This window comes from Castor canadensis, chromosome 13 (assembly GCF_047511655.1).
Source record: "Castor canadensis chromosome 13, mCasCan1.hap1v2, whole genome shotgun sequence".
In the NCBI taxonomy this organism is placed as follows: domain Eukaryota; kingdom Metazoa; phylum Chordata; class Mammalia; order Rodentia; family Castoridae; genus Castor; species Castor canadensis.
The window spans coordinates 22544455-22556957 of NC_133398.1; the positions used below are offsets into that span (position 1 = coordinate 22544455).

The 12503-nt window shown below is 40.4% G+C and overlaps 1 protein-coding gene across 3 annotated transcripts in view; it reads left to right on the top strand.

Moving 5' to 3' along the window:
* Susd1 (sushi domain containing 1) overlaps positions 1-12503 on the top strand; it is a 131324-nt gene that overhangs the window by 79753 nt on the left and 39068 nt on the right. For all 3 annotated transcript variants that reach the window (XM_074051256.1, XM_074051257.1, XM_074051258.1), the window contains exons 11-12: positions 10549-10640; positions 11642-11828. In XM_074051256.1, coding sequence (XP_073907357.1) covers positions 10549-10640; positions 11642-11828 — 279 coding nt within the window. The remainder of the gene's footprint in view (positions 1-10548; positions 10641-11641; positions 11829-12503) is intronic.

Sequence of the window (12503 nt, forward strand, 5' to 3'; positions counted from 1 at the left end):
ACCCAATGCATGAACCTCTGGGGGGACACTTCTTATTCAAACTGTAGCAATACCTGCACAGTGTAAATTCTGTGCAAATAGTTACTGTGCTACACAGTTTAGTGAGTGACAAGAAAAAGCCTGTACATGTTTAGTATAGACCCAATTTTTCCCCAGATACTTTTGATCTGAGATTGGTTGACTCAGATGCAGACTCCACGGATGCAAAGGGCTGACTGTATTTCTAAGATTTTTGTCTCTCAACATCAGAGATTTTCAAACTATAGCCTGTGTGCCAAATCTGGCCTGCTGCCTGTTTTCATAAATGCAGTTTTACTGGACAAAAGGTGAGTTGAAGAAATGTGACAGAACTGTCTGGCCTAGAAAGTCAAAGATATTTAGTCATCTGGCCCTTCCTAGAAAGTTTCCTGGTTCTTGTTTTATATAATTAATCTCTTCTTTCATAGGTATTATATCCTTCCTCATACTTTACAAAGCTGGTTGTATTTTATCTTTATTATAGATTGTGGCCCATAGCATTACAAATATTCTTTGTCATATTTAATGGTTTCATTACTTTATCTTATATCAGGATTGCGGCTCCTTCCTTCCTTCCTTCCTTCCTCTTCATTCCTTCCTTTCTCCTTCCCTCTCTCCTTCCCTCCCTCTCTCCCTCCCCTGGGGTTTAAACTCAGGGCTTCATGCTTGCAAAGCATACACTCTACCACTTGAGCCACTCCTCCAGTCCATTTTGCTCTGGTTATTTTGGAGATGGGGTCTTGGAAACTATTCAGGTGGCCTTGAACTGCCATCCTCCTGATCAGATTCTCCCAAGTAGCTAGCATTACAGGCCTGAGCCAACAGCACCAGGCATGGAACTCCTACCTTCTCACAGTGTCTTTTTATCTGTTATGCCATTGCCTGTCACTTTATAGCCTTTTGAATCTCTGTTTTTATTTTGCAATTCTGTTTCGTTCTTTTTTCTGAGGTTTTCCATATCCTGAGTTGTTTCCTCTTTAATGTTGTCTATTTTTGTCCTGAGTTCATTTATCTCTTTATTATTCGTGTTCTTTGTTTCACTTTGGTGTTTATACAGTGCTTCTATGGTTTCTTTTATTTCTTCTTGTGCTTTTTGAAATTATTTTTGTTGTCTTGGAATTTCTTGAGTGTCTCCTGTACATTTTGGTTGACCCTATCCAGTATCATCTCTAAAAATTCTCATTGATTACCTGTAGTATTTCTTCTTTTAGATTATTCTTGTGGGCTTCATTGGGTTCTTTGGCATAGTTTATCTTCATTTTGTTGGAGTCTGGATCTGAGTATCTGTTTTCTTCATTTCCCTCTGGTTCCTGTACTAATTTTTTGCTGTGGGGAAACTGGTTTCTCTGTTTTTTCGTCTTCCTGTCATTGCCCTTGGTGTTGTTATTGTCGCTGTACTGTGTGCAGTTAAGTATTTTCTAGCTTGTAATAATAACAATGGTGATATTTAGAATGGAAAGGTGAGAGGAGAGGGAAAGCAAAGAAGTTAAAGAAAGCGGGAAAACATATAAACAAACAAGTAAAAAAACAAAACAAATAAACAAAGTTTCAAAGATATAAACAGGGAGAGATAGTGTACTAATCAGCAGTAAGCTGAACAGGCATTAGAGAGACAGAGAGAGGATTAAGAAAGAAAAAAATAAAATAAAAAATAAAAATAAATAAAAATAAAAACAAATTTAAAAATCTCCAAGTTCAAATGCAATAAAGTTTCAGTCTTAATAATTTTGGTGTTAGTTCCTCAGCCTCCAATCCTGGATATGGTGTCTCGGAAGTAGTTCTGTCGTTGTCTCATCAAAGGGGAAAAACCCAAACCAAACCAAAACAAAACAAAATACCACAAAGTGTCCCAAGTTCAAATGCAATACAGTTTCAGTAAGTTTTTCAGCATGCAGGTGTAGTTTGGTTGTTGTCTCATCAAAGGAAGGGAGAAAAAAAAAAGTCTGGAGACAGGTCTGTGAATGGCTATCTGAGGCTGTGGCTCACTTGTCCACTGCTATCAGCCTGCTGTTGCTGGAGGCGTTATTTATGCAGATCTCTGGAGTGAGCTGAACACTCACCTGGCCCCGCAGGCTTTGTTTACTTAGAGTTCTTCTGGGCACATGCCACTGCTACAAGCTTTCCCCTTTCCAAGCACACTGGGGGAGGTGACACTGCACCCGCTTTCTCAGGCCTGCGTGTTTATTTACAGTTCATGTGGAAAGTGGGCCTTCCCCCCTCTCCTGTGGAGTTTTCCTCCCACCGCCACTTTTACAAGCTTTCCCGTTCCTGATTACTGGGCATGTGCCACCACTCCTGCCTTCTCCGGCCAGCTTGTTTATTTACAGTTCCATGAGGGATTGCCCCTCTCCCCCTCTTCAGCGCTCAGGGTGCCCCACCCTCTTTGCTACATGTCTTTATTGTTGTTATTGCTTATTATTCAGTTTCTCTTTTTTCCCTGGGTGGGGGTCGGTCTGCCCAGGGGGCCATGCTGATCTGGCCCAGGATTGACTGTGGGAGTACTGCATGCCACTTAGCTCACCTTGTGGTCCGTGTCTTCCCAAGCCGTCTGGGCACTGGCGTCTGGCGGCGATGTGGGAGCCCTCCTGGTTTCTGCATTTAACATGGAGTGGGAATGTTATATGCAGGCTGGAGGTGTGGAGGAGTCAAAGTTTTGCCTCTTCTTGGTGGTTTTTCCTGTAATGTGTATCTCCAGCGTCTCTCCAAGATTTTACTTTAGGAAGCATGCTTTTTGCTTCCTCCCTCTAGCCGCCATCTTGGAATCTTCCCAGAATCTCTGTTTTTAGATGTCCCTGTTGTATACAGCAATAATTGGATGGCCATTGGAAGAAGTATTGAAAGTCTTCTAGTAGGTAGCTTAAGTCCATTTATAGTCATTAACAGGACTGGTGTGTCTGACTTGATTCCATCCTGTTATTTTATTTATTGTTACTGTATGTGTCATACAGTATTTCTTCTTCTGCGTGATGCATTTCCTTTGATGTTTTACTTTTGTCTTTGCAACTTTTGAAAAAGTGCTCATTTAAGCTTTTCACACTCTGGTTTCACAGTCTTGAGTGGCATGCTTTACTCTCATTTGTTGCATTTGTGACATTCAGCTCATTTCTTCTGTTTTCCTTTGTCTTTTCTCCTACTTTTTCAGCTGCATTATCTGGGCTTTTCTGAACCATACCATTTGTGTATGATTGTGCCATCCCCTCCCATCTTTGTTTGGGTTTTAGAGCTGCAGTTTGTGTATCCTTTCACCAAGGTCCCCTGTTTACATCTTGGGCGAGCATTGTCTGGTTGGTTTCTCAGGAGAACAGTACTCTGAGTTCCTCATGCTTAGAATTTGTTCTCTGTCACCTTGACACTCGAAAGAGAGCTTGGCTGGATCTAAAAATCTTACCTCACACTCACTCCATTTGAATTTCTTTTAAAAAAAAAGTTTTCTTGCCACTGTATCTTGTTTGTTTATGTTTTCGGATGGAGGTGCTGAGGATTTTCCCCCTTATCTCTAAAGTTTAATAGTTTACTTGGATAAGTTTTGGAGTTAGGTATCCAGTGTGCCTTTTCAGTATTTATGGTTCAGTCTTTTTATTTTTGTAATGTATCTTGGGTTTCAGTTTAAAATATATTAATGTATTTCAGTGTTTCATTTTTCTTCTTCAGAATCTTTAGTTATACATATGTTGTATCTTTGCCTATATTTCAACTACTTTATTCTTAAATTTTTAAAAAATCTAATTTTTTGGGTGTTTTTCTGTATTTCTTCATGTTTCTTCTACTCTGCCTTTTTTTTTTTTTTTGGCAGACTGGGGCTTGAACTCAAGGCTTTATGCTTATTAGGCAGGTGCTCTACCACTCTAGCCACTCCTCCAAACCTTTTTTGCTTTAGGTCATTTTTTAAGATAGGGTCTTGTAATATTTGTCTGGGCTGGCCTTAGACCTCAATCCTCCTAACTATTCCTTTCACCAAAGCTGGGATAAAAGGTGTGAACCACCACATCTGACTTGGTCTTAGAGATAAGGTCTTGTTAACTTTTTACCTGGGCTGGCCTCAAACCATGATCTTCCCAGTCTCTGCCTTCTCAGTGGCTATGATCATAGGCGCAAGCCTCCACACCTGACCCTAATGTATTCTTTTTTAGGCAGCAAGAAATTCAGACTTCATTTCTGATATGGTGTTGTCTTTTCCTTTCATTTATTTCGTGAACTCAGTTCTGTTTCATTTCATCACTACTTTATATCCATTTCTGTTTTATTTTTTTTTTTAATTTTCTGACTTAAGATGTTTTCTTCATATCCTCAAATGGTTTTTTGGAAATACTTACGTATACTGGGTTGGTTTTTTCCTTCGTTTGTGGGTTTTAAATAAATGTAGGTTTTCAGAAGTTGGCCATACTTTGGTTTTTAAATGAAGACTGCTTTTGTCTATTAATTTCACAGGTAGAATTCATGGTTAAAAAAAAAAAAAAAAAGAATTCATGGTTAATAAGATTTGCAGGTTAAGAGTGCCCTCTCCTGTCACTGAGTGAAGTGTGGTTTCTTTAGAGGATTTTTGTTGGTTTTGTTTGTTTTTTGGTAAGGTGGGGAATGGACTGTGTCTTCTACATTTGGGTTCTCTTTTGCCTTGAGGATCTTGCATGACCTTTTGCTGCTTTTGCCCATCACCTCTTCATCTCCAAGGGCACCTGTTCCTTCCCAGTAGCCATGCCTGCCTCACTGCTACCTGACCCCACAGCCTTTCTCCACAGTCAGGGCTCTGACCACATACACGCTCTCCTTTTCTGTGTTTTCCCACTTAAGGTGAGATTTCTCATTCTGGGGGTGATTCTAGCTCCTCTTGGGCCCTTTGCTCCCTTCTCCTTTTTCACAGCTCTTCTAGTGCCCTCTCCACAAAGATTTGTGGGAGGTCAACAGACAGTGATCTGAAGTTAGATATTTGTTTTTCTACTTAATATTACTTTCTGTTTAATGTCATTTAAACAGTTTCCAGTTATGATGACACAATTAGCTTTATGTTATTTTATTTTCTGTTCTTGTTGACTTGGAGAATATTTTGGAGGCTCTCTGGGGAGACCTTGATTTAAGGGGCCACCATTTCTTTGAACTGAGTAGAACTCTGATCTGTAAAATACTTGGAGGTGCTAACTTCCCCACCTCCATGTCTTTGTTTCTTCTACCTAGAATCCCTTCCTTCTTTTCTTCAGTTTGTATAGCCTTTCCTTCCATGATCACCCTCCTCCCCCCCAGACCCATCTGGATTCCTGTCATCTATATCAGGAGAAAGAACAGGTGATGGTTTAGCACCATTCCTCTGGAGTCAGAGTGTCTAAATTCAAATCTCAGGTCTGCCAGTCACTATCTCTATGTCTTTGGACAGGTTTTACCTCTGTGTGCCTCAATTACCTTAACTGTGAAAATGGCAATTATTTATATAATGCCTCCATCATGGGTTTGCTATGGGCACTCAATGAGTTAGTGCATGTGGAGTACCAGATATACCTGACCACCATAAGTATCTACCCAATGTTAAATTTTACTGAAATTTACCTAATGATGTTAGTTATGTGCTCAGGTGAATTTTTGTTATATGAAGTGTGACTCCTTTCTAGAATAGATGCATCTTAAGGCCAAAAACTGTCTGACTCAGGGTTCCCCTGTCCCATGGGGTAAATACAACACCAGTTGTTTGACTTAATAACCTTTAGTGCTGATGGTTTGTATTTAAACTGCCGGGAATGCTGCCTGTCACTCACTGTCCTAGATACAGGGAGCACAAAGATGAGGAAGACACCTCTCCACTAAGGAGCTGTCAGTTCGGTGAGGACTATAGACAAGGATCAATAATCCAAGGCATAAAGTGTCATCATGGTATTTGCAGGGCACTACAGGAGCAGAAGAGGAAGTGTTGCCTTCTCTTGCCCAGAGTTGTTCAGTCCCATTAATGAAGCAGAAACAGTTCCAAAGAATTTGATCAACTAAGAGCCAAAATTTCTCTCTGCTGAGGCATTCTCATAGGTCTTGTTTTTCAACTTCAGGTTGTAGATTAGATTGACCCAGTGGGTGGGGAGAGAGAGAAAGGAGAGCGGCCACTAAACATGAACCAGTGAAGGAAAGTTGGTATGAGGGACAAAGGTGTGTCGGGATTTCCAGTAGCAAGGATCCCAGCTCAGTAGGAAGGGAATCAGGATGAGTCTGCCAGAATCCTTTCTCCCCACTGAGCTCATCTTGGGTTCAGCCCACCTATGGGTCAAACCACAAAACCCTTTAAATGGAGGGAAGGGGACCTTGGGCGAGAATAACTCCTTGACCAACACCCAGTGACACTTCTGTAAGCAGGAGTCACAGACCCACCGCTATTGTCATGTTACATGTATTCCATGTGCTCAGGTAGTGTTTTTTTTTTTTAATGGAGTCATTATATACGAACCATTCTTCATCTTGCTTTTTATTAATTTTCTGTCTTTGTAATATTCTGCGGATCAATTTTCATACCAGTTCATACAGTGTCATCTCATTCTTTTAAAGAGACTCATAGAATTCCATTGTATAAAGATACACAGTTATTAACTTATCTACTACAGAAGGATATTTAAAGTTTATTTCCCTTCAAGTTTTTGTTTAGACAATGCTGCTGTTAATATACATGTGTACGTTATGTTTTATTGATTCTCAGATGCCAAGAGATAGTGCTCTAGTTTTGTAGTGGCACTGGTGTCTGGTTATGTCCCCTTTCAATGGCTTTCTTCCCTCCTCCCCCAACTTTCTTTTCTTATTAGTGTTCCCAAAGAAACTTAGCAGTAATTTCTTTCTGTTCATGGAGTGTACTAAGCTGGTTTCTGCTCAGGGGACTTTGTCCTGTGGTTCCCTTTGTCTGACCCCTCTTCCTCTAGACCTTGTGACTCACTCTTCTGCTTCTGCTCACATGTCATCTCCACCAAGGGCCTTCCCCAGCCATCCTGTCTAGCTTCTGCAATGCTCTTCTTCACAGTCCTCACCAGAGTGCACATATGTTGTATTTGTGGCTTATTTGTGCTCTTTCTCTCCCATGGTAAGCTCCATCAGACCAGGGACTTCCTTTTCTCACCACCTTATCAAACCATGAATATACCTGGTGCATGGTAAAAACTTTTAGAATATTTGTTAACAAATGAGTGAATTTTTCAGGTTCCAAAAAAGGTCCACTAGAATTGCTGTGGGAGTACTTTACACTTGTGCATTAACTGATGTGGAGAATTGACACTTTTTTACTTTTGGGGTTTTCTGTTTAAGGACATGACATTTCTCTCTGTATTGTTTTCTTGCATGTTCTAAAACATTAAGGCTGGGCATTCTGGTGCATGCCTATAATCCCAGCTACTTAGAAGATAGGGAGATCTGAAGGACTGTAGTTCAGGCTGGCTGGGCAAAAAACATGAGACCCTACCTGAAAAATAACTAAAGCACAAAAGGACTGGTGGAGTGGCTCAAGTGGTAGAGCACCTGCCTAGCAAGTACAAGGTGCTTCAAACCCCAGTACCACCAAAACCAAACACACACACACACACACACACACACACACAAACAACAGCAAACAACCCTTCATTTGATATTTCTGGTTAGATTTAATCTCTAGCTCTTTGAAGTTTGTTTGTAGTGTCCTCTCTCCTGAATTGGGATCTTTTGATTTTTCTCTTCTATTTTGTTACTTGTATTAGTGTAACATGCTGGTGTGACAAATTGTTGTGAATTTATTGGTTTAAAACAACACAAATTGACTGTTGCATAGTCTGGAGGTCAGAAGTCTGAAATCAGTTTCACTGGGCTGTAGGCAAGGTGTAAGCAGGCCTGGTTTCTTTCGGGGATCAAGGAAAGACTTCATTTCCTCACCTGCTCTGGTTTCCAGGGCCTGCCTATATTTCTTAGCTTGTGGCCCCACCTTCTATCTTTAAAGCTCATCAGTTTAACCTCTGCTTCCATCCTCAAACTTCCCCCACCCCCACCAGAGTGTCTTTCTATATAACCTAGGCCAGCATGGAACTCTTGATCCTCCTGCCTCTCTGCTTCCTGAGTGCTGGGATTACAGGTGTACCACACCTAGACTTGTATCATCTTTCTTTAGCCACGATCTTCTTCTGCTTCTCTCTCTCTCTAAGGATCCTTGTAATGCATTGAGCCCATCTGGGTAATGCAGGATAATCTCACTATCTTAATCACCTCTTCTACCAAGTCCTTCTACTATATGAGGTGACACTTGCAGGTTCCAGGGGTTAGGATGTGAACATCTTTGGGGTGTCATTATTCAGAATGCCATATTTTTTTCCTGTAGGTATAAAGAAAACAATTTTTAGTATGTTTTTGTAATTGGGTGCATTTTGCCAAACTCCTATTATTTCGTGTGTGTGTGTGTGTGTGTGTGTGTACACATATATATATCTTTTCCTGTGGTACTGGGGTTTGAACTCAGGATCTTGTGCTTGGTATGTAGGTGCTCTTCTACTTGAGCCACATCTCCAGCCTTTATTGTTTTGGTTATTTTTTTGAGGTAGAGCCTCTCTTTATGCCTGGGTGGGCCTGGACCATGATCTGCCTATTTATGCTTCCCGTCATAGCTGGGATGACAGGTGCACATCAGCACACCCAGCTTTTATTGGTTGAGATGGGGTCTCTAACCTTTTGCTTGGGCTGGCCTTGAACCATGATTCTCCTAATCCCTGCCTCCCTAACAGCTAGGATTAAGAGCTTGGGTCACTGTGCCTGGTGGCCTTTTGTATTTGTTTTTAAACAGTTTCATGTTTGGTTTCCAGTTGATTCTCTGAGACCTGCTGGCAGTTTTGGCATTTGTTCATTAATTTTGGTGTTTTACTTCATTGTTTTCTTGCCTGCTTTTCCACATTGTCTGCAATATCCTGACTAATGCTAGGTAAATAGCTGTCAGACCAGGTACCTTGTATTGTTCTTAGCTTTATAAGAAATTGCTTCATTGTTTTACCTCTGAGCATGGTGACTTCTAATAAGCACTATTAAATTAAGGAGTTCCTATGAAGCTAACTTGTAGTTAAGTAGGATTTTAAGTCAGGAATGTATATTAAATGTATTATGAATACAGAAGTAATCATTTGGTTTTTCTCTTTTAGTCTATGAATAACTTTTTCAATAATGATCCTCTTTGTATTCCAGGAATAAGTCTTCCTTGGTCACAGTGTATTGTTCTTTAAATATGTCACTTATACCAGGTGCCAGTGGCTCACACCTGTGATCCTAGTTACTCAGGAGGCAGAGATCAGGAGGATTGCATTCGAAACCAGCCTGGGCAAAATGTTTGTGAGACCCTATCTTGAAAAAATCCATCACTAAAAAGGGCTGATAGAGTGGCTCAAAGTGTAAGCCCTGAGTTCAAACCCCAGTACTGAAAAATAAGTAAATAAATAAACCACTTACTTTTCTTTGCTCCCATGCATGTTGGAGTTTGGTGTCTGTATTAAAAAGAGAGTTTGGCATAGTGTGGTTAGTCATTGGTCGTACCATCCTTATACAGCTAGGGCATTTCGGATTACCTAGTCACATTGAATGAATTTGGAAACTTTCCGCTTTTTCTCTGATATGGAATGATTACAATACTATTGCTAGCAGTAGCAGTATTAACAGTATTAAATATTATTTCTGTTTCGAATGATTCAGAAACAGGGTTCCTTTGATCACTACTTCAAATCTCCATGACCACCTTCTGTATCAGCAGTGGGGTTCATTACCCTGAGCTCTCTGTACTTCCTTACCTGGCCTGTCTTGCAACATCCAAAGTGTAGTTGTGACCTGTGGAGCAGGTTTTCTCTGTGCAAAAATGCTCAGTCCATACGGAGGGATCACTTGGCTTCATTCACAGAATTAAGGGGTTGCATAATACAGCCTGGCCTCCCATGGGAGTTGTCCTTATAAGTCATTAATCATCACAGAGTTCCTATGAAACTTTTTAGCAAATCTGATGTATTCTTTCCAGTTTAGGGACAGGGATCATTTTTAAAGGATTTTATCTCTGATATCAAGAGTCTTGAATAAGTAGTCTGTTTTAGAAAGCTTGAAGGGTGTGCCCATAATAAGCTTTACCAAATCTGGACTAACCCTCAAATTGGTTACCAAGAAACTGAGCAGGGGCCAAGAAATGCTGATTTGACCCTAAGAGATGTGGAAATCCAAACCAAGAGAACCCCCACTTTCATTGGAAAAGCACAACTGCTTAAGGTAGCATTTTTCAGTTCCTCCAAGAGCAGTTCTCTACTGAGATGTTCCTCTCAGCTCAGAATTTCAGAGTATAAATGAGGATATCTAATGGCCAGGACAGTGAGTTATAATTTAAGTTTAGCAAACCAAGAGATTTCGCAATAAATAGACTTAATTTGTAAGAAGGAGCCTCTGTTTGTTGTCATCGGATCTTAAATCTTTAATCAGGACTGATTTACATAAATATAAAAGCGGAGTTTCTTGGTGTTATCCTTGAAAATGGTTCAATGAAAAGTTAGCGTTTTTTGCATAAGAGCGTAAATTGATTTCTCATTCTTCCCCCTACAGTAAAACAGACCATCACTAATATTTCAATATTTAATGAGACCTGCTTGAGATGGCGAAGTATGAAGACAGCTGATATAGAAGAGATGTATTTGGTAAATTATTGAAAGTTACTTTATTTGTAGATGTTCGTCTTGGGTGGGAGGCTTAAAAAATGTTTGTAAGCCTAAAAACTACTTTTGTAGCTGTCATTGCCAAAAGATTTATCGTGATGATTTATCAGCCACTTGTGCTGTGTATTTGAAGAGAGAGACCTTAAGAAGAGATGAGAAAGCCATGAGTTTCTTGGGCCACTCGTCCTGGTGCAGTTAATGCACAGGCAGTTTATGGACAGCTGTCTCTGTTCACACCTCTGTTGCTGACCACAGTCTACATGTGTTACCTGGAGAGTCAAGGGCAGGTTTGGAAGTCGGACGTGGTTGTAAGAAAGAGAAAAAACATGGAATGAACTGCCACTGGAAGGACTTAAGTAGGAAGAAGAGGGTGTCTCTGATCAGGTGCTAGAATGTTACAGGAACATGTAAGGTCATTTGAAAGGGATGGGCAGAGGAGAAAAGGCCCTCCTGACTTCTGCCAGGATTGGGAATATCCTAGTTTAGGTCCTGCTTAGTTCAGATTTTCAATTTTCTTCTGCCAGCAGCCTTCCATGTTGGGCATGTGAGAACAAGGAAGAGCAAGTTGCCAATATGGAGGCCTCAGTCTTTTGTGTACTTTTATTAAAAAATATATTTAGTATCCACAAAATATTGTAACCACAATATATATAATATTGCAAGTTTACTGTTTGCTTTCTGTCACATTTACTTTTTAGTGGTACTGGGGTCTGAACTTAGGGCTTTGTGCTTACTAAGTAGGTGCTCTACCACTTGAGCCATGCTCTCAGCCATACTCTACTTTTGAAGAAACTAAAGTTGAGAGAGAAAGAGGGAGGGAAGGAGGGAGGGAGGAAGAGATAGAGATAGAGAGAGAGAGAGAGAGAGAGAGAGAGAGAGAGAGAGAGAGAGAGAGAGAGAAGGAAAACTCATAAGTGTAGGCATTGAACCATTTTGAACCTTTTAAACCATCAATTCATCCTGTGAGATTTTTTATATTTCAGTTCTGCATTTGGGGCCAGAGATGGTATCAGAAGGAATTTTACCAGGAAATGATCTTTAATACCACTACCAGCAGCCAGGCCCCTGAGATATGCTTGGACCTGCATCCGGGTACAAACTACAATGTCAGCCTCCAGGCTTTGTCTACAGAAGTCCCTGTGGTCGTCTCTCTGACAACCCAGATAACAGGTAAATCTTGAATAACAGCAGTTGGATGAAGGAAGTCACCTAAGAACTGTTGATAGGTCAGACTAAAGAGGAACACTGTTGCTTTCTGTCATTATATAATGGGCTTTGAAGGAGAAGAAAGGACTGGGAACTAGAGAGAGAGGGCTTGCAACTGTGTCTATAATGTCTTATTTATTGAAAAAAAAAGATATTTGAAACAAAATGTTAGCACTGATTAAATCTGAATATTGGTTAAATTTCTCTTGGAGGTTTGAAACATTTAAAATACCTCATAGTAAAAAAAATATGTCCTGTTGCTGTTTCCTAGTAGCATATTAAATGGGCTTTCTGGTGCACGAACCTTAAGAGTACGTTATTATCAGGGCAAAATGATTGGCAGTCTCACTATAGACACCTAGCAAATTCACTTTCTGTCCATTTTCTCTGCTGTGAACTCGGCTTCCTCCTCAGCCCCAGCCAGCACTAAGGGTACTATTAGTTTCTTGTTTCACTGAGAAATTAAAAGTAATCAGGTGAGGACTTTTCACCCCAATCTTCCATTCTTACCTGAATCCATGTATTTTATCTTCCTTCCCAGCCCTGCTCCATCTAAAGCTGCCATTGGGCCCCATTTCTTCTTGCCTAATGAGCAGTTAGTGTCAAGCATCTTGTGATAGCTCCCTTATTAATGATAAG